The 23,437-nt window shown below is 42.9% G+C and overlaps 1 protein-coding gene across 1 annotated transcript in view; it reads right to left on the bottom strand.

Annotated features, from left to right (window-relative positions):
- LOC141144737 (uncharacterized) overlaps positions 1–23,437 on the bottom strand; it is a 397,412-nt gene that overhangs the window by 164,525 nt on the left and 209,450 nt on the right. Inside the window, exon 6 of the mRNA XM_073630709.1 lies at positions 13,999–14,035. Coding sequence (XP_073486810.1) covers positions 13,999–14,035 — 37 coding nt within the window. The remainder of the gene's footprint in view (positions 1–13,998; positions 14,036–23,437) is intronic.

Below are 23,437 nucleotides of genomic sequence, written 5' to 3'. Positions count from 1 at the left end.
TTACACCCCAAAACACATTCTGCTGCTTCTCCTGAGTATGGGGATACCACATGGTGAGACTGACAGTCTAGCTGCGTACAGGACCCCAATAACCAATCACTGCCTTCAGGCTTTCTAAGGGCGTAAATTGCTCATTTCACTTCCTCACTCCCTATCACAGTTTCGAATGCCTTGAAATGCCAAGATAGCACAAACACCCCCCAAAATGACCCCTTTTTGGAAAGTAGACACCCCAAGCTATTTGCTGGGAGGCATGTTGAGTATTTTGCAGATCTCACTTGTCACAAAGTATTAAAAATTTACCTTAGAAAGCCTGAAGGCGGTGATTGGTTTTCGGGTCCTGTAAAGTACAAATTTTGGTCATTTTCTCGAAACTTGTGGCATAAAATAGTCCATGGACTCAACATGCTTCATCAAATAGCTTGGGGTGTTTACTTTCCAAAAAAAAAATTTGGGGGGGAGGTTTGGTGCTATTTGGCATTTTAGGGCCCCCGAAACTGTGATAGTTGGTGAGGAAGTGAAATGAGCAATTTACGCTCTTTGAAATCCTGAAGGCGGTGATTGGTTTTCAGGGTAAACGGTTAGACTGCTAAAAAGTCTTATCCTTCCTGCCTTCCAGGTGCCATAGTGATCCTTCCTTTCATGTGCCATAGTGATCCTTCCTCCCTGCCTTAAATGTGCCATGGTGATCCTTTCTTCCTGCCTTCCAGGTGCCATAGTGATCCTTCCTTTCAGGTGCCATAGCGATCCTTCCTTTCAGGTGCCATAGTGATCCTTCCTGCCTTCCAAGTGCCATAGTGATCCTTCCAGGTGCCATAGTGATCCTTCCAGCCTTCCAGGTGATATTGATCCTTCTTGAATTCAAGGTGTCATAGCGATCCTTCCTGCCTTCCAGGTGTCATAGTAATCCTTCTGGCCTTCCAGGTGCCATAGCGATCCTTCTGTCCTTCCAGGTGCCATAGTAATCCCTCCTCCCTTTCTCCCATGTACTACAGCGATCCTTCCTTCCTGTTGTAATGGAAATTTTAAGTTCTTTATATAATTGTATTCTATTTTGTATGTATTGCACACTGCCCTCACTGTGCACACAGCACTAATAATGTTTTCAGTACATGTTTACATTCTTTCGAGTCCTGATTAGAATTAGCCTGCCTATGTAACGCCCCTTGTTACCATAAACGTAAAATTGTAATATTAATGTGATACCTACGTAATCATGTGTAGAAAAACCTTCAATTGCGTCATAAGGCAGGACACTTATTTGGAAAGATGCTGAGCGTATCTTTTGTGTCTGTTCCCTACTGCAGTAATTTGGAACCACTAATCAATATGCGGATAAGAGTTGTCTATCATCAAAATTACCAACTCAGGTGGCGAGCTTTGCCTAGGAGGGGCTTTACAGGTGACCCCGAGTATCCGAAACGAGGAGCTTGAGACGATCCGGGAATTTCTGATAATCAGCCGACTGAGGTAAGCCTTTTGCTTACATTTAAGTTATCAGACTTCCTTGATCGGTAAGGCATTTTCGGGACAAAGGGTACCCATTTTACTCCCCTTAATCGACCTGTATTAATTGGTGGTTATATGTTATGTTGTCACTGTCTATTGGAGTGTTATAGATAAGAAAGAGGAATAGTGCTGTTCACAGGTATATGTAGTACATCTGCTAGATAAAGTAAAGTTGTTTAGAGGCAAGAGGGTATAGACACACGTAGAGAAGACTGGCCAGTCATTATGGGCATTAAATTAAGTAAGTGAATGAAGGGTAAGAGACCCTCAAAAATGCCCAGCGCAAGAAGAGCGCTATATATGAACCGAAGGTGCGGTTCCGCCTATACTGAGCCCCTAGATTAATGGTTAAAGTGGACAGGGATCCACAATGGGTAACTGGGTTACCAAAGTCCACAGGGACTAAGAATCATGCAGAGTAAACAGCTCAAGAAACAGCTATCCATGTGAGCAGAATGGATCAAGGGTGACAATTAACACTAGACAGAAAGGGACATTTTCATGTTAAGTTGTGGGATGAATTTGAAGTCAGGCACTACAACTAGTAAAGTCAAGAAACAGAGTAATGAGAGTTAAAACAGAATACTTTATATGTTGTCAGAGAGGGAAGATGGGATGATCACTGTGGCTGCCTGTCTGATCATAGAAGCTAGATATAAGGGATATCTGAACAAAATAAGGAAAGCAGAATTTAAGCAGGGAAATATTAAAGAGTTAAAAGAAAGTGAGAGAATGATATGCATGTGTTGTGTACAAATGGGAAAAATGTAAGCGATTTAAGAGAGATATTCGTGTATGTGTGTGAATGCTGGAACCTTTAGTTCTATCGCTTGTGTGTGTCATGTACGCAGATGTGACCCCCTCTGTGCTCTCATGAAAGAATGTGGCTGGGATGAGAGGTCAGTGATAAGCTGGAAGGACACCATGCCAATTCCAGTTTTTTAGACAAAACATTTATAACAGAATGTGCCGGGTTAACAAATTTAATGATAAACAATGTGATCACAATTATTTTTTGAATCTGTTTTCCAAACATGGTAAAATGAAGGTTATATTTAACCGTGTATTACACAAATTGAATATCCTTTGATAGTGGAAACAGTGCATTTAAAAAGGGAAATTAAGTAAAATTAAGTAAGAATGAGTATTAATTTCTAATATGAGTTTAACAATTTTATTAATAATATAGATATATTGAAACTGGTTTAGACAACCTTTGGTTGGAAATTAAATCCAGGTTAATGGGGAAATTTGTAATGAATGGGATTAGTTTAGATTAAAGTGGAGGGCCATCCTAAAATAGAAAATAGCATGAAAAATCTTTTAAAAAAATTTGAAAAAAAAAAAATTTTTTTAAACTTACCTGAACCCTTGTTGCTAGGCAGTCTTCCTAATCTGCCTCTTCCTACTCCACAGCATGTTCTGCTCCTAGCTAAGCGGCCCCGTTGCCTTCTGGGAACTGTGTGTGTTATTTATTTATTTATTTCAGGTACTTATATAGCGCCGTCAATTTACGCAGCGCTTTACATATATAAAAAATGTTCCCAGAAAACCACGGGGCCATTCACAGATCGCCGCGCCGCGTGCACAGTAGGAAACTGGCAGTGAAGCCGCACGGCTCCACTGCCTGTTTCCCTTACTTAGGATGGCGGTGCCAGGACCCGAGAGACGGGTCGGCCTCGGGTGGCCGACATCGCGGGCACCCAGAACAGGTAAGTCTACTTATTTAAAGTTAGCAGCTACGGGAGCGCATGCGCGGCCGGCCGGAGCAGATGTGCCTCTGAGTTGCTCTGCACACCCCTCCGCAGACACAGCTTGAAACAGCGGGCCCACACCTCACCCACTACTTCTACCTACCCGAACCTACTGGGGTGAGGACCGGGAGCACAACAGATGTCACATCAGCCACGGACTAAGCCCCAGAGCGGCCCCCGCTATCCTTCCCGGGCTACAAGCAGGGAATCCAAGATGGCGACCGGCTATACAACACGAGGGACACCGGCACACAGAGGAGAAGCCGCCCTCACAGAAGATCACTAAGCCCCCAGGACAGGGCAATCTCCTGAACAGCCCTCTGCTACCATCCTCAGCTTTAGGTGAGCACAGAAGCCCACAATGCTCATCCCCTAACCCCCCTCACAGACTGCAGCCATATCACCTAACCAGGACTCTCACACATCCTCTGTCCTGGATAGAGAGATGGCAGATTTCTTCTGCAGCCAGCCCAGCAGCCAGGAACCAGATCAGGACACTGCTACTGATTCCCCTGCTATTACATCAGCTCAACCACAGTATTCAGGGGACCCAATACTTTTGGCCCACTTTGCTGATTTACTGCAAAGGGATTTGGCTAAAGCTACTGATAAACTAGCCTTGGACATAAAGCAGGATTTCCAGGAGCTGGGGAATCGGTTAGAAGGCATTGAATCGAAAGTGGATGATATGGTTCACAGAGTGTCCCAAAATTCAAACATGATAACCAATTTACAAGATCGCCTTGAGGAAGCATACTCAAAAATCGATGATCTTGAAAAACGTGCCAGGCGCTATAATTTTTGTATCCGGGGAATTCCAGAAAATGTAAAAGATATCACTTCCGTCACCTACTCACTGATGCAGGTGGCTGTACCTGATATTGATGAAATTCATATGGAAATCGATCGCATCCATAGGGCTCTAATCCCTCCAAAACCAGATGGCCCCCCCAGGGATGTTATTGTTAAGCCACACTTTTTCCGGATCAAAGAAGCAGTGATGCGTCATGCTAGAGAAAACCTGGATCTGGAGATAGATGGTCTCAAGCTTCAAATATTTGCCGATATATCCCAGACCACTATTCAAAAACGACGATTGTTTAAACCCTTACTGTCGCCACTGATCCAACGAAACATTCGCTATAGATGGAACTACCACTTTAAACTCCAATCTTCAACAATAAGTCCTACTCCTTTTCTACGTTCGCAGAAGCTGAAACAATCTTACTGAAATTGGGCTTCATCTCTCACAGCCCCTCATCGCAGAACCGACATGGATCCGACAACCCTCCTCCTCCACTCTCCCCTCTATGGTCAGCAAAGCTGAGGAGGCCGGCGAAGACATCAGCTTCCTCCTCTCACGCACCCCGAGAACCTGTCTCATTCTACTGGACGAATGTTTTGGTTAATGCGGTGGTTTCTCAGTAGTCCCATTGCGGGACATTAACCGCTGCTTTTGTCTTTTTTGCTTTATTTTTTACAGTTCTTGTTTTTGATAATTTTGAAGATAATTTATACCTGTTGTCTACTGGTTCTAATCAACCTTGAAGTGGTTGGTTAACTACAGTTCACATATTTTCTTTTTCAGGTTGGACTTGTTATTACTGTTTATCCCACTAGGTTTGATCCCATAACTAATCCATTTTGTGGTCTTATGTTCTCTAGGTTGAGATGTGGGGTCAAAACAGTATTTAAATGTGTTTTTGCTGCTGGGGGGTGTCTATGCGCTCTCCCCGTTTGAAGGTCTCTTCCCATCACTTGCTTTTGGTGAAGACTCCTCCACACTCTGAGCTTCGGCTCCGAGGTATTTGAATTGTCTTTTGAATATTCTACATGATTTTTTTATATGACCATACTGTTTTGTTCAGTGCCAGGAGTCCCCTGGCCTGACTACCCTTTTGTTTTTTTGTTTTTTCTCTTCTTCTTTTTCTCCATTCTTGTCTTAACCTTTTCTATGACTATTCCTTGTTGAGGGTCGCTGCCAATGCGTCGGAAAAGAAGAGGGGAGTGGCCCTCTGTTTCTCTCGACGTGTATCATTCATTGAAACCAAAGTTATTAGAGATAAAGATGGGCGTTATCTTCTTGTCAAAGGCCATTTAGGGGAATCACTGATTAACTTCCTAATTTATTACGCTCCCAACACCAACCAAACCGCATTTTTTCATTCCCTCCTACGGTCCATGGCTCCCGAGCTTGAAGGCGCAGTGATCTTAGTGGGTGACTCTAATCTAGCCTTGGACCTTCTTAAAGATAAATCGCAAACCGTGGGGCTTCGTCACCCTCCTAAACAGAGTCATAAATTCGCACAACTACTTTATCATTATGACTTAGTGGATGTTTGGAGGGAGGCCAATCCTACCGCTAGAGATTACTCATTACTCAAGAGCACATGGACATTATTCCCGGATTGACCACGTGTTTTTCCTCTCGGGGCTGCTACCCAAGTTGAAATCTGCCAAGATTCTATCTGGTCGGATCACGATCCGATTTTGGTTCAGATCTCAGACCTCACCAGTAGGACAACAAACCCCCATTGGAGGCTGAATGAATTTCTCCTTAGTGACGAATCCCACTGTCTTGAGATCTCTACTCCTTTACAAACTTACTTTGATATTAACAACCCAGGAGACCCATCCCCTGCTATTAATTGGGCTGCACACAAAGCCTCTGTCCGGGGAGCCTTTATTCAGCTATCCTCCAGACTTAAAAAAAGCTCACATTGAATTGATCTCTGCCAAGACCAGGGAATTTGAAACCTTAACTAAACACAAATGCTCTCCATCTCCTAACTTATTTACTAAATTGGAACAATCTCGCTTAGAACTTAATCTATGCCTCACTACTAGGGCAGAGAAACAATTAAGGTGGATGAATCACAAATTTTTCACCTGGAGGGTCCGTCCGGGTTTTTATTAGCACATAAACTTACCCCTAGACATTCTCACCGGGCATTCCCCAAAATCAGAATATCAGGAGGTCATCCTTCTCAGGACCCCCAAAATTTTTTTCGGGAATTCCATGATTTATATGCTGACCTATATAGTAATCCTCGGGACGCGGACCCTCCATCCATTAGGTAATTCTTGGGGAACCTTCCTCTCATAACCATCACAGATGATCATAAAGACCTTATGGATCAACCCTTTACAGGCGAGGAGATTTGTGCTGCCATTAAATCGCTGTCACTCCACAAGCCTCCTGGTCCAGATGGCCTTCCTAAACTATACTATAACAAATTTTTCTGGACAATTAGTTCCACACATGGTTCTTTAATTTAATTCCTTGCGAGATAGGGGTACGGTCCCGTTGGATGAAAATAAAGCGTATATCAGTGTTATAATTAAACCTAACAAGGACTCTACTGATGTTCGTAATTACCATCCTATTTCATGAATAAACTGCGATTTAAAGATCCTTACGAAAATCTTGGCTTCTCGCCTTAACATTTTTTTAGCGCACTATATTCATAAAGACCAATCTGGATTTATAACAGGGCGTCAGACCCTAGATCAAATTTGTAGATCCATAACACTAATCTCAGCGGTAAAGTCTAACTGGGATGCGCCACTTGCCCAGGAACTCTTGCTCGTTTCATTGGACCTTAATAAGGCCTTTGATAGCCTAAATTGGGGCTACCTTTTTATTACCCTTGAGACCTTAGGATTTGGTTCAACGTTTATTTCCTTACTGAAAACGCTATATTGCTCCCTAATAGCCCAAGTTTCTATTAGAGGACGTAAATCACCATTATTCCCTGTGCAGCAAGGTACGAGACAGGGATGCCCGCTCTCCCCCTTACTATTTGCATTAGAAATAGAAACCCCTAGCTATGGCAATACGTTCCCACCCTGATATTCATGGTATTTGTTGTGGCCAACAGGAACACAAATGTGCATCGTTTGCCGATGATGTTCTCATGTATGTCACTAATCCCTAAGTAACTTTACCCAATCTGATATCCCTGCTAGATCATTTTTCACGACTTTCTGGTCTATGTCTGAATTCCCAAAAAACAGTCGCATTTAACATGATACTACCCCCTGCTGAAGTGCAGGCTCTTCAAAATACATTTAACTTTAAATGGAATCCTAGTTCCCTTCCGTACCTAGGAATACAATTGACTTCATCCATAGACACTATTTATAGGGCAAATTATCCCCCATTATTTAAAAGACTCAAGGAAGATCTCCGCTGTTGGGCTGATTATTCTCTTTCATGGCTTGGCAGAGTCAATTCAATAAAAATGACACTTCTACCTAGACTCCTTTACTACTTTAGAACTTTACTGGTGGCAGTCCCGAGGGGGGACATACAGCGTCTACAGGCTGAAATTTTGCTGTTCATATGGGGTAATACAAGATCTCGGATACAAAAGCGAACACTTTATACACCGAAACCTATGGGGGGGCTTGGTCTCCCCAATTTACAGGCATATTATTAATCGGCTCAAATAGCCCAATTAGCCTACACCACAGCTAAAGGTTCAGTCCCTCTGTGGGTCGCTATAGAGGCACTTGCCGGTCATCCATTGGCTATAGGATCATTAATGTGGCTTCCTAACAGTCGACGCCCACCTATACTATGCCCCACTCTATCACATTCCCTAGCAATATGGGATAGGTCATGCAACCGCAGTCCTTTATCGTCCCCTCATACACCACTTGATCCCATTTTCTGTAATCCGGAGTTTCCACCTGGTTTGACCCCGCAAATGGTGGTGGCTCAATAAAGGATTGTTGAGAATTGGAGACTTTCTGAATGGGGATCAATTGCACGATACAATACTTCAAAGATGAGTTTCAAATGCCCCCTAGTGAAATATTTCGGTATAATCAAATTGCATTGTTTGCCAGATCTAAACTTAACCAAGTAGTAGGCCCCCTTATGCTTACAACATTTGAATTAACCTGTCAGGCTAGCAGCTATCAGAGGGGTCGGATTTCTGCGATATATACTTCCCTCACTGAACCAGATTCAAAATTGGCTTATATGGTGCAATGGGAAAAAGATTTGAATATAACTTTTGACCTCATAGAATGGCAAGATCTTCCTTATCAGCTATCCAAAATTTCCATTAATACTTCTCTGATAGAGGCTAATTACAAAACGCTCCTACGTTGGTACCTGGTACCCACTAGAGTAGTTAATATGCATCCTGCTACTTCCCCAAACTGTTTCCGGTGTTGCGGTCAGTTGGGGACGATGCACCATATTTGGTGGCAGTGCCCCCTCGTAACCAGATTTTGGATTCAAATTTTCAATATAATCAATTCAGTGACGGGGGAAACATCTCCTGAAGCTGCCCTCTTTCATAAATTGCCCGATGAAATACCCAAACATTCAATGAAATTAATTAAATATATACTACTGGCGGTGAGAATTATGATTGCAAGACATTGGAAACAGTCAATAATCCCTCTTGACCAGGTAAACTTAATTGGATTATGATCAATGATAAACTCACTCACATTCTCAGTAATAAATTCAAGAAATTTATTAAGATATGGGACCCATGGATTGACTAGATTTCAGCTCCATAGCGAATCCCAGGATGACCCTCTCCCTCTCCAGTTCACTCTCTCTTGTTTGTTCCTCTCATCTTTTTCTTTTTGTTTTGTTCTTTTCTTTTATTTCTGGAAACTTTAGCACAATACAGCTGATCTCATATGAGACCTTTTATGACCATGAGACTTGGGACTGTCCCAGGGACCCTATCTGGGACCTCCCAGGACGCTGGGTCTGTACGGTTCCCTCACATAGGGATTGCCTGGCCCATGATTGAGGGGCCATGGTTGGATCCCACCGATTTTTGGTTTTTGTCACAATTTTTGTGCCTTGTTGCCACAATGGGTGGCGAATGGGTGATGTGAATTTACCTACTGCTGTATTGGTGTATATTGCTTTGATAAATTTGATATTAATCTGCTTATGTGACTATTTTGTACTTTATATTTCAATGTTTTTATTGAAAAACATAACAAAGTCAGCAGCTACAGTGTTTGCAGCTGCTGACTTTTAAAAAAAAAATTATAGTGGCCGGAATCCCGCTTTAAAATAACAATTTTGTAATTTTACATTTATACAATAAGCCCTTATTGAGAGAAAAAAAAAAAAAGATTAAGATGAGGTTGTTATTTGGAATAAAGCTGCCATAATATTTAACTAAGCCAAGATGGATGGGATACAAGAAGTTTTTCTACAAAAATGAAATGTTAAGGTTTTTGATAATAAGTTGATGTGCAGTCCATGATGTGAGAGTTATAATAAATACAATTTAAATATAACAGACTCATCACATCAAGTCCACACACCCTGTTAGGATAGATGCCACCTGCAGCCAGTTGTTTTATAGTTTTTGATGCTTTCTGGTCCATCATACAGATTGTTGGTCCTTTAGTTTTTATTTTTTTGAAATATAAAGCAGAATGTGTGGATTGTGAAATGATGTGCCGCTTTTCCTTGTAAGTGCAGTGGTATAAGCAGAAGAATATTTTGGATTTATGGACATCTCTGCATGACCGCAGGGTATTCTTATCATTTATTATAATATTGCCAGGAAAAAGTTGTCTTTTTGAAACATGAAACTGGAGTTCTTACACAAACAGCATGATAGAATACAAGCCATTGTAATATATTTATGCAAGCTGGACCCAGTGATGAAGGGTTCATCCAGATATATCAGAGCTGTAGCTTTATGCAAAGGTGCTATTAGACAAAGTTAGACATTATTTTGATCAAATATTTAACTTTTAATGGTCCCACATTCTGCATAGCAAATATACAGCTAACTAAATGTTTGTCTAATGAAAGGTTCAAAATATGAATTTGTTTTGTTTGTTTATGTACAAATCTAACAATGAAAATGTGTACATTTGAATCCAGCCACCTTATTGCCTCTATTGGAGGAGGCTGGAGACAAAGGAAAACTTATGTGTTAAATTGATCGTGTAGGAATCAGCTGCTGTGAGCCCAGTGCAGGACACACTCCCTGAAGACCCAGATCTTAATTTTTTTGTATATTTGATCCCGGTTTTATACTGAGGATGGCAATACCCATATCGAGTATGCAGTTTATCACCCAGAAGGATACTATGTATTCAAAGTTATTGGATCCTTTTTCCCTACCTCAAGAAACAGAGCTCCATGTTTTAGCAAAGTCTGTGAGCTATAAAAAAGAGTGTATATTTATATAGATAGTCGTGATATCGAGAGCTTTTGGTTCTATTTGAAGGGACAGAAGTTTGTTTTTACTTCGACAAGTAAACCAATCAAGCATGCTAAGTTAATTTGATTGGCTGTTTTCAGCCTTCCAGGTTCTTGTTGAGGTAGCCATATTAACTTTAAAACTCACACATGGAAGCAGACCAGGTGACTAAGGAATGCTGCATTACAGCCCCGGACACTTGCTGGGTCTGTGCAACTCACAGATTCCACCCTAGCTCTGGCCCAGTATAGCTGGGATTAATAATTCAACTTTAAGGACCCCAGAATGAGAAGAACAAGTGGTCCACAGGGGGCAACTTCTTATGAAATAAGACTGGAAAAGGTGATCAATTATGTTTGCCAGTCACTCTTTTCCCTCCAGCTTGACACATGGACTGTGTCATCAGTCACAAGCAGTTATGGCTGTCTTAGTAAATGAGCCTGGGATAGAGCCAGGGTTCTCCACAGTTGCTTTTATAAAATACCACTTCTTGTTTTACCTGTTACCAAAGGTTTTACCAAAAGCTGAACATCCCTTCCAGAGATTACAAAAAGATATATGCAGATGCCCAAGTCAGGATCTTATGAGTATGCATTTTGTCTGGATGTCCAGTGGCAAATGCTACTGCAAAGGCCGCAGTAAAAAAGTGTTATCAGAAGTAGTTTGTAAATATAGAGTGCAAATTCTACAGAGAGTAACAGAGGAAATCATTTTTATAGGAGAGTCCTTACTAGAAGTTTTGAGGTTTTATATTTACACTCCCTACTGTCTACAATGTGGCGGACAAAGTAGAGTAAGAAAGTAGAAAACTTTTGCCTGAATGTTTTCTTATATTTTATCAGGCCCCTGTGGGGGGTGTTGGACTCTCTCCCTATGGGATTTGGTTTGGGAGTGTGTTACTCATTGCTTATATTTTGTCTCAGCAGCTGAAGTCATCCATTCGGATCTCACAGAGAACGTTACTGATCTTTTAAGGTTTTTGACAAACTCATATATGTGTTTCCTCCCCAATTCCAGATCCTAAAAGTTTGGAAGGATCTAAAACTAAAGCCAGGTGACTTGTGGATTAAGAGACATTTATATATAAGGAAATGTTTGGAGACTCAATACAGCATTTATTATATGTACAGTTTTGTACGTCTTCCATTTTATGTAGAATTGTCTGTGTTTACATGTGCTGATAAGTCAGCTTGCCAACAATTCAGCTAGAAGGCCATTCTGGGCACAGGAGTGTACAGCCAGTACTCTGTAAATAGGTCTTATCAATCATTTGTTTTTCGCAATGAAAAGTCATTTTGTAATGAAAAAGCTGCTCAGCTATTATATTCTCCACAATGGAGTTTTTTTGCCTCTTTGGCCAGGACGACCGCCACCTAAGGGTGTGGAGGTTCCAGGTTAAAAGGTGATAGCAGGTGTGGTTAGTGATCAAAATATTGATCAAAAGAGGGGAGACTGTAATGGAAATGTGTAAGTTCTGTATATAATTGTATTCTATTTTGTATGCATTGCACACTGCCCTCACTGTACACACGGCACTAATAATGTTTTCAGTACATGTTTACATTCTTTCGAGTCCTGATTAGAATTAGCCTGCCTATGTAACGCCCCTTGTTACCATAAATGTACAATTGTTATATTAATGTGATACCTACCCAATTCATGTGTATAAAAGCCTTAAAATTGCATCATAATAAGGCAGAACAGTTATTTGGAAAGATGCTGAGTGTATCTTTTGTGTCTGTTCCCTACTGCAGTAGTTATTAATTTGGAACCACTAACCAATATGAGGAAAGGAGTTGCCTATCATCAAAATGACCAACTCACTGTCCTCCATGTGCCATAGTGATCCCTCCTTCCTTTCTTCCATGTACCATTGTGATACTTCCTGCCTTCCATGTATTATAGTGATCCCTCCTTCCTGCCTTCCATATATCATAGATATCCTTTCCTTTCTCTCTCCCTAAAGCTGGATACACATTATACAATTTTTGTTGTTCAATTTCCTTTGGAGTTACCTTCAACTATGTAGTGCAAGGGCCTGCCTGATTGGATACAATATGAGAGTGTTTAGGTTTGACCGCATATTATATGTTTTTGGTAAATCTAAATGAAAGTTGTACAAGAAAAATGTAAACAAATTCTATAGTGTGTAGGCCCCTTAAGGGTAGGTTCATACTGCAGTACTTATTCTCTTGGCTTCATTCCAGGGTTCCTCAGGTCCTTCATAATCCTCTATTTTAAGCTCTCTATTTTCTGTGTTTACAAAATCAGATGTACTGGAAGGATTTTTCTAAATGATTGTGTTGAGGTTTATATGTATCCCTGAGACTCCAGCTTGTGGCAAAGCAATCAAAGTACACTTTAGTAAACAAGGAAGCCCATGTTTTGTTTAGCCATGGCCCTTAAGCCCATCCCACTATCATGTTTGGCCACACTCCCTTTTTCCTGCAGTGTGCTACTATCTCCCAGAAGTGTCCCTTATTCTCAAGTTCAAAAGTTGGGAGGTATGTACACAAGATTTATATACAGCATTGGCTATATTAAACAAAATTAGAGAGATGATAATGGGGTAACCTATTACTATAATTGCAATGGAAGTGAATACCTAAAACTACTACTAGCATCTTGCCTAGAAGAAATGCTGTATTTATCGGCATATAACACGCACCTTTTCCCCCTGAAAATCAGGGGAAAATCGTGGGTGCGTGTTATAGGATGATCCCAGCCAATTTTGTGTGATCGCGGCTATTGCCACTGACATACACACCCATGTGTAAATTCAAATATGGCCCCGAGACTGCAGGGACTCGGCGGCGCCGAGATACGAATACAGTTTCTCGGCGCCGCTTACAGTCCCGCCCAGTCCCGCCATTGGACCTGTGTGATGTCCATCATAGGGCGCCATATTTGAATTTACACATGGCTGTGTATGTCGGCGAGGATCACACAAGGCTGCGCTGGGGCAAGGCTGCGCTGGGGCAAGGCTGCGCTGGGGCAAGGCTGCGCTGGACACTGGGGCAAGGCTACACTGACAATTCTGCACTGGGGCAAAGCTGCACTGACAAGGCTGCACTGGGGCAAAGCTGCACTGACAAGGCTGCACTGACAAGGCTGCAGATGGACACCGATAACGCTGCATTAATGGGCATTTTAATGTAATTTTTTCTTCCTTAAACTTTACTCCTAAAAGTTGTTTTCCTTAAAATTCCCTCCTAAACTTGGGGTGCGTGTTATACGCCGATAAATACGGTAACTTTACTTGTTTGTTTTTCTCTAGAAGAAACTTCTATTTCTTCATGAAAGCTATCAAGAGAATGAACATTTGTTGATGTACAAGCAAATAAAGTAGGTCCCTAGGTACATTCATGGCCTCCCAACAGTGCATTTTAAATCTTTGGAAATAAAATAGAAAAAATAATAAAAAATGTTCTAGATAAGACAAGAATAAAAGCATATTGACACTATAGTATTGGCAGTATATAAAAACTGTCATAGCGCAGAACAACCTAGAGAGTTAAAAATTTCCATACCCAATTTTCTGTTTCCATAATCACTAGAGGGCGAATTCTAGGCAAAAAAGGAGAGAATAAAATTTTTTTTAATATAGTATGATTAGGATACTGTAAAATTAATAAAACACATGGATTTTTACTATTCCCACTGATTTTCTAGCAGTATTCAGTAATTAATGCAGTTTTTGTTCACTTTGGTCACTGTTCACCCATCCATGCCTATCCTAGGATGGTCATGTCATTATATACCACTATAACTGCACTCTGTGCAAAGTTATTGCGTGAAATATATATTCCTAACACATACACTTTGCCGACACGGCTGCATCATTAATTCACAGCAATCTGTGAATGAGAGAACCACATGTACCGTCAGCCATTGCGGCTGATGTCTTGTAGTCCATAATGGACTGCGAGAGCTCAGGTGAGCACTCTCATAGCTCATTTACAAGCCCTGCAGCTTGTAAACAGTCAGTCCATATCATAGGTACCGGCTGAAAGCTGCAGAACTTGCCTGCAGGAGCCTGACATTGCAAAAATATGTGCATTTATTATTTTTTTCCCAAAAGTTGAACTTGGCCTTTAAGAAGTATTTTATGGGTGCAAGGACTGCTGTATATGTAAACCACTCTCACCGTTAGACAGGATATGACATTTGCCACAGTTCACTACAGTAAGCTTAGCAGTATTACTTTTTTTTTTGCTTAGTCCCAGATTTTTTTTTTTTTTTTTTTGTTCCACATCAGCGAACACTGTTAGAGGGCTAAATCAGCTCGATGTTCATAAACTGTCGCCTTCTCAAATTCACATCATTGTGGTATATGCATTATCTCATTTCCTTTTATAAAGTCACAGCATGATATTTTATTAAATTAACTTATAAACACACCTTAATTTCCTTATTCTCATATATCTAGTTACAATCAAACTGGGAGCAAGGGATCAGAGGGACCTCGTCCCTTGCTGAATATAATAGACTGTATAAAACACAATGGGAGTACAATATGCCATCACATAGAAAGATAGGAAAAAAGGAAAAAGATAAAAGAAAAACTAGTGGGCTCCTGCACCCACCTCCTATTGTCATAACCAATATTATACTACATAGTAAATGTTCCTCGTATCACCCTTCCCACCCTCCCCCCCAAACACCTCCTCCCCCCTTACAAGCATCACATAGTTTAGATAAGTACCCAGAAACTATTTGCGAACTTTCTTCTATTGACTAAGACTATACTTAACAATACTACCACCTTAAAGCACCTGCTACAGTCGAGGGTTTCTGTTACCGGTCAGCCTGTATTAAAACTATATCCCGCTCAGCTGTTCTCACCATTGAGGGCGGCCCACCTTTTCCACCCACAGCCTCCACATTCTATCAAATTCCTGGAGATTGCCTCTCTTGGTGTACTCCAATCTTTCTCTGCTCAGGGTTTCGCTAAGTGTAGCAATCCATTCTTTCACAGTTGGGGGGTCCTTTGATTGCCATCTTAATGCTATCATTTTCCTGGCTTGAAACAAGCCTCTCGTGGTGGCCAGTGTGGTACTCAACCCCCCCCCCTTCACCCTTCTATACCCCAAGATACATCCTATGGCCTCCCTCTCCACTAAGACACCAAAAATGTCTCCCAAGCTTTTAGTCACCCCCTCCCAATACCGGAACAGCTTAGGGCACCTCCACATCATGTGGATGAGATCCCCTATCCCCTGACATCTGGGGCAGCTATCATTGGGCCTTCTGCCAAACTTAGAGAGACGTTTAGGTGTATAATAGGCTCTATTCAGCTGCATCAAATGAGAAATCTTCTGTGGGGGAGAGACTGAGACCATCGGCCCCAACTCCAGGATCCTCTCCCATTGTTCCTTGGTCACTACTCCTACGTCCTCTTCCCATTTAGCTCTTACACCTTGGAGTAGCCCCCCATTGTTATCAAGATTGCTTAATTGACCATAGAACTTAGCTATTAACCCCCTAGTAGGAACTACATGGATTACACTCTGAAGGCATTTCTTTCCACCTCAAGGTCTGGTCCTTGAATTGTGCTTTGGGGGTATGTTCTAGCTGAAATTACAAAAAAAGGGAGCTTTGTGGTAGCTTAAATTCCCTTACCAACTCCGGAAATTTCTTTAACGTGTTGCCTGTATAAAGTTGTCTTAACCTTTTAATACCAAGATTCTCCCACACTCTAAATATTCAAATTTTAAGGATTTCCTGTAGATTGCGATTATTCCAGATAGGGGTATAATCTGTTAGAGCCCTTGCACACTGGGGCGGTTTGCAGGCGCTATTGCGCTAATAATAGCGCCTGCAAACCGCCCCGAAAGTGCCGCTGCTGTGTATCCAGTGTGCAAGCCCCGAGGGCTTGCACACTGGAGCGATGCGCTGGCAGGACGGTAAAAAAAGTCCTGCCAGCAGCATCTTCGGAGCGGTGAAGGAGCGGAGTGTATACCGCTCCCTTACCGCTCCTGCCCATTGAAATCAATGGGACGGCGCGGCTATACCGCCGGCAAAGCGCCTCTGCAGAGGCGCTTTGCGGTGGTATTTAACCCTTTCTCGACCGCTAGCGGGGGGTAAAACCGCCCCGCTAGCGGCCGCATACCGACGGTAAAACGCCGCTAATAATAGCGGCGTTTTACCGCCGACGCCGCCCCCCGCCCCAGTGTGCAAGGGCTCTTAGGCCCTCATACTCCATCAGTTTCTTAACTGTTTTCCAAAGTTTAATTATCAATTTAATTGTTGGAAATTCATGGTGGAACATATCCACCTCTAGGGCTTCAATTATTGTATTATGTAGGGCGCTTGTTAATAGGAGCCTACTATTTGGAGTGCCGCCTCCCGAGTCCCGCACCCCTTTAACTGCTGCAGTTGAGTTGAAAGAAAGTAACGCTCTGGGTGTGGGAGGGCGAAGCCCCCATGCCGAATGGGGAGCTGGAGTACTCGAAGCCGTATCCTGGCCTGCCTCCCTTTCCATATCAGTTCCCTAAATAGACCCTCAATTCTTTTGAACCACCTCTTGCAAATCCACACTGGAGAGTTGTGCAGGACGTACAACAGTTGTGGCATCCAGATCATTTTTATTAAGCTACACCTTCCTGCAACTGACAAGGGGAGGCGTCTCCATATACCTATCTTTTGTTTAAATTTTGTTAAGAGTGGAACAAGGTTTTTGCCAGCATATTGAGTGGGGTCCTTCGTCAGGACAATTCCCAGGTACTTCAATGCTTCCACAATTACCAACTGGAGCATTTCACAAACTATTGGCTCACTAATGGGATCTATCGGTAAAAACTCGGACTTCTCCCAGTTTATCTCCAGGCCCGAAAAACTACCCAATTCCTCCACTATTCTCATCGCCCCCGACAACGAGTTTCTCGTATCCCCCAAGAAAAGCAAGATGTCATCCGCGTACAACGCGATCCTTTCTTCTCCCGTCTTTCTCTGGAAGCCAGGTATCTCATGGCTGTCTCTTATGGAGATAGCCAGGGGTTCCATCGCCAGTGTGAAAAGCAATGGCGAAATTGGACAACCCTGTCTCGTCCCTCTCTCAAGCTCAAACCAATCCGAGAACTCATTATTAATTTTTAATCTTGCCTTAGGACAGGTGTAGAGCAATTTAATCCAACCAATAAAAGATGGACCGAATCCGAATTTCTCCAGCACACGCCACATGTAGCCCCACTCCACACTATCGAAGGCCTTAGATACGTCGAGGGTCACATTAAGGCTCTCGAGCCCACATTCTCCGTAGGAGACTGTAGGTTCAAGAAAGCCCTTCTGATGTTCAAGCTTGTAGATCTATTAGCTATAAATAATCCTGCCTGATCCTCATGGATCAGCTTGTGGATGACGCCATTCAATCTTACTGCCAAGACTTTGGTCAAAATTTTTGCATCGGCACATAAGAGGGAGAGGGGGTCTTTCCCATCTTTTTGTAACACTATAATTGTTGCCTCTAGCATAGAGGCCGGCAACTGACCTCCCTTAAATGCCCCACCCAGTGCTTTTAGCAGTTCGGGGATTAATATTTCGCCATAATATTTATAGGCCTCGATTGGGCGTCGGTCGGGGCCAGGCGACTTAAGGCTTGCCATACTCGCTATTGCTTGATGTACTTCTGCAATTGTTATTGGGGTTTCTAATAAGTCCCTTTCCATTTGTGTTATGGCCGGGATCGACAGCTTCCCCAGGAAGTCCTTCATCACCGCTTCCTTTCCTTTTTTCTGAGAGGTATACAGGTTTTTATAATAGTCCCTGAAGGTTTGTACTATTTTGGGGGAACTTGATAGTATATCTCCACTCTGGGATCTAATGGCGAGGACCGTGGACGGAGCAGTGTTGGATTTCACCAACTGCGCCAACAATCTTCCCACCCTCTCGCCCTCCACCAAGAATACCTGTCTCTGGAGGAGACGCCTAGTCTCTGCCTTCTGCATAATAACTAGCTTATACGCTTGTTGTTTATCTTGCCATACTATTTCCTTCTCCAGAGTTGGATTTCTAATAAAGTTATTTTCAGCCTCAAGTGCTTCCCTTAGAGAGTTCTCTTCCTCGCTCCTAGCCTCTTTATTGAATTTGGCCATCTGTTGTATTAGGACCCCCCTAAGAAAAGCCTTAAGGGTGTCCCATAGCACTGTGGGCGTTACCATTCCCTGGTTGATTTCCACGAACTCTCTCAGCCCGGGTTCACACTATAATGCGCTGCGGACCGCACAGGAGCGCTGTGCGTCCCTGTTCACCGTTTCAGGGACGAATCAGGGCCGATTCTATGCCTGAATTCGGCCCTGAAACGCAGCCAAAGACGCACAGCGTTTTTGTGCAGTGCGCACCGCAGCCGCCCCGGAGATATGTGAACTGGCTCCATAGGGAGCCAGTCGCATTCTCCTGCTATGCGAATTAGAGGTGCGGAAACGCACCTCTAATTCGCATAGGTGTGAACCCGGGCTCAGAGTAGGGAGAACCCCATCCAATTTTTTAATTTCTTCAAACCAGTATGGACTTATACTCCACTCCTTCCGAGGTTTGATCTCTTCTAGGTTCAATGTAACCACTACGGGGGAGTGGTCTGAGATACCTCTTGGCCAATATAAAATTGTTTCTAATATCTAGAGCGCTCTGTCATTCCCCAAGACCAGGTCTATCCTTGAGAGCGTAGAATGTGACGCTGAATGACAAGAATATTGTAGCACACCCGGATTCCGTACTCTCCACAAATCCACTAACCCCACTTCATCCAGGAATAGACATAAACGACTCTTCTCTATACCCTCTGAATACCCTCAGAGGGTTCGTACGGGGAATCTATCCAGCCTTCTGTCTAGAATCTCATGAAAGTCCCCTACTACTATAATCGGCACCTCTTTTTTATCTAACAGAAATTCGTTCAGTTTGAGCATAACATCCAGGTTAAAGGGCGGAGGGATGTATATATTTGCCACCACATACATAACACTGTCAATAGAGCAGAATAGAAAAATGTATCTACCCAGTTTATCTATACTGGACTGTCTGCAGGAGAATTTCACCCCAAATTTCACCAAGATGCTTACCCCCCTACTAAATGAGGAGTAAACGGCATGAAATTGACATTGAAATTTTCGCGTCTGTAGATGCTGAATTGCATCTTTGGTTAGGGGAGTTTCCTGCAGGCTGACCAAATCTGCCCCGTACCTCTCCATCAGAGAAAACACTGACAGCTTTTTGAGCGGTGTCCCCAGACCCCTAACGTTCCAGGATCCTATTTTCAATGTTTTAGCTTGCATCGGGAAACTGAGAAACATAAACTGCCCTGACGAGTACCATTTTGTGAACTAAGTTTTTTACAAAAAAAAAAAAATGTTTGCACCCCTCTACCAAAAGTGATTTTACACTAATGAATTCTGTGCCACTTCTACACACAAACATTAGAATCTCTAAACAACGTGCTCAACCTAGCCATGTCAACACAGCCTTAAGTGAGAATTTGCTAAGAAAGCTGCTTTCATGTGCAAGTTTAGGAAGCAATTTCCTAAAATCCTGAGTGAAAACCTGAGTCCAACCAGAGTGATTTCCAGTAATATATATGCTTACTATAAATACTTTGCTTGTGATGCCGCCCCTCCCTGCCCCCTTCCCACCCCCCCACCTATCTAGGTGAACCCCCTGGGGGTTTATCATGACCATTATCCCATCTACCAATACCAATACCATACTTATACTCTTGAATTCTCTTCCCATTCACCACTCCTCATACAAACATCTGTGTGCACCTGTCCCCTCCTCCCCCCACACCCCAAATAACAAAAAATAATGATAATAAACAGAGAGGTAAAAGAAAAGAGAAAAAAAAATATCTACAGGATGCATATACCTTCCAATGACCTAGTATATCCAAGCCGATTACTGCTCCCCTATCCCTCTACGTGGAACTTAAGAATTTCTCTTTAATATCTTCAAGCCACTTCTCAACTCCAGCTGGAGAGTCAAAAAACAAGGTTCCCCCCAGAGCAGTTACACGTAGCCTTGCCAGGTAGAGAAGGGCATATGACAACTTAAATTTTTGCAAAATGCGCTTAGCCTGAATAAACTCCGCCCTACGCCTCTGTAAATCTGGTGAAAAATAAGAATAAAATGATATTTTAGCGCCCTTAAAGAAAACATCTCCTGCCTCCCTTATTTTGCGAAGCAGCGCCACTTTGTCCTTATAATTAAGGAACCTCAAGAGCAGGGGTCTAGGGTATCCCCCTGCCGGGGGAGCCCTAAAGGGGACCCTGTGGGCTCTTATAATAGCGAACGAGGTTGAAAATGCTTCTTTCCCAAACAGCTCCTCCAGCCATTTTTCTAGGAACTCAATCGGGTTAGCGCCCTTACTTTTTTCAGGTAACCCCACCAGCCTCACACTGTTTCTTCGACTCCTATTCTCCATTTCGTACAATTTGGAGGCTTGCTTGGATATCTGTTCCTTCATCCATTTTATTTCTTTAATTAGTGGGGACATATCATCTTCTAGCACGCTAACTCTTTCTTCCAGGGCTGTTGTTCTCTCTGCTGTCTTCTGTAGGTCCTGCCTGACCAGTAATAGGTCTGCTTTAACTCCCTTCATCTGTTCGCAAAGTTCTTTAAGCGAGCTATTACACACCCTAACTGCCATAAATACATCTGTTAAAGTTGGCTCTTTCTCAGGGGTCGTATTTGAGTCATTCATTACCTCTATGTTTACATTTACATTTTGATCACTTGGCCCCGGTCCTTTATTGCTATGTGTTTTAGATGGCTGAGTGGTCGAAGCAGCACCAGAAGACAGAGTAAGGCTGGCCCTGGCTTTTCCTATCCAATGCTCCCCCCTGTTGTGTTTTCAGCTGTGAGCCCTTTTTTGGGGGAGTCAGAGCGGGGGTATGAGCATATTGCTCCAGTTTCGCTGCTGCTGTGGGCTGCGGATTTTTGTCTTTAGAAGAACGTAGATTCTGCATCCTGTACACTTTAGCAATTAATTAGTTTTCATCAATATTTCAATACAAAAGAGAAAGGGAAAAAAGCTGTACACTTATCCGTGCATGATGCAAAGGGGGCACCCCAGCAATTTAGGATGAGCTGGTATAGGCCAGTACCCACCACTCGTATGCGCCCCGGCTAAGTCAGTAGTCAGTGCTGCCCCCCCCCCAACCGGCCACACAGTTAGCACAGGTTATGGGTCAGGATATAAGACCACCTTATATGGCTTACTGCTATCAGGGCACCACTGACTAAGTGCAAGAGATGATTGAGATAACTAAGTTAAACTCTAGCAGTGCGGGGCAAGTAGGGTGCGCACACAAAAATGCCCCGTCTATCACCTACGCCTATAGCCCTTACAGCTACCGAAAGTGTCCAGGTCTGTTAGCTCATTTAAAATCAATATTTTGGGGGTAAGAACACCTAGGGATAGAAGGTTTAGCAGATACTTAAGGGCCCCCAGGGTTTCTCCCCCACAGCCCCTGGGCCCAGAGCCAGTCACTACACAGGAAAAGCAATATTTACTTTATGTAATGATGCTTTCTGCTTCTAAGCCTTATAAAATGATCAGAGCTAATGAGGCAGGACACTGAAATAGATAGTAAGCTTATGCTTTACAAAAGTACAATGTCACTTTACCAGGAGCTGTTCTGATCCAGTGGCAACATTTGTTTCTTAGGTGTCATATGAGTATACATACTGATGTCCGCTTACTATACCCGCTTATGGGGCCTCCGGTTCACTAGCTGGCTTTGTGCTTGTAGACGGATAAGGGTCACTGAGTACGACCAGCCAGATCTCCCCTCGCCAGGCCCGCTTACTGAGTACCTCTCATCGGTGTGCAGGGAGTGACGTCATCCCCGAGGATTTCTTCAGCGTTCTCGGCCAAGGGAGATTGAAGAAAACTAGCAGTGGGAGCGGTGAGAGACCGGGATCCCAACCCCCTCTCCACGTCCTTCCGCCGCAGCCATCCACCGTGCGCACACCGCCACGGAGAGCTCACGCCGCTGGGTATGCGCCGCCGGGTATGTTGCCCATGTATCCGAGGGAGAAGAGGGAGCGAGGGTGGAGGAGAGCAACCTACCTCCCAGCACACATCCGTCCATCCGGTCACGCCCCCTAGTCCCAGATCTTTAACAAAAACTTAGAAACACCCTAATTTTATGTTTGTTAGGGCTTGTTCACATGTGCGTCAATACCATGTGTTTATGCTACATTTATTTGGAGTTTTTAAAGCCTCATAACCCCTCCTCAACGTCTGCCATGAATATTACAATGGCACCACACAGTGCTGTTCCCACAGGAGTGGTAGTGTTGTGCCGTGTTAAAAATGAATCAGCATGACGCTTTCACGAGGCATCGACACTTGTTAGCCGTCACCATTGATTTCAATGGTAATGCCATAAATGCTATAGGTGTTGTTAAAAGGATAAGTTCACCTTTGTTGGAAATGGGTGGGTAGGTAGGATGGTGGATGATGCAGGGTGTGTGCTAATGAGGTCAGCTGGTCAACTTCTTCCTGTTATGACCTATAGTCTGACCAGGAAGGCAAAACTAATGGATACATTTGGAAACATTGATGAAGACAAGTGAAGTAAGTGTCTGTAGATTTAATGAAAAGCTAAAATATTTTTGCAAAAAAAGTACATTAAATGCTATATTGGTACATAGGGGAGCTGGAATTTAGGAAAAAAAAAAAAAGGTGAACTTATTATTTAAGGTGTAGTTACAGAGCGTCATCATTGAAATAAATACAGGCAGCTGAAAAGGGTTGATGCCTCATGAAAGCGGCATGCTACTTCATTTTTAACAGAACAGCTCCTTTGTGAAAAGAATGGTGTGACGGCATTGTAATATTCATGGCAGGCATTGAAGGATGGTTATGAGGCTTTAAAAATGCTTAATAAATGCCATATAAAGACTTGTAACCATCCAACGCCTGCACTCAAAGTGATTGTAAAGGTTTGTTTTCCTATAAAAATAATATTA

This window comes from Aquarana catesbeiana, linkage group LG05 (assembly GCF_042186555.1).
Source record: "Aquarana catesbeiana isolate 2022-GZ linkage group LG05, ASM4218655v1, whole genome shotgun sequence".
Classification (NCBI taxonomy): domain Eukaryota; kingdom Metazoa; phylum Chordata; class Amphibia; order Anura; family Ranidae; genus Aquarana; species Aquarana catesbeiana.
Note: the sequence above shows the minus strand (reverse complement) of the source record. Positions and strands in the feature narration are given on the sequence as shown.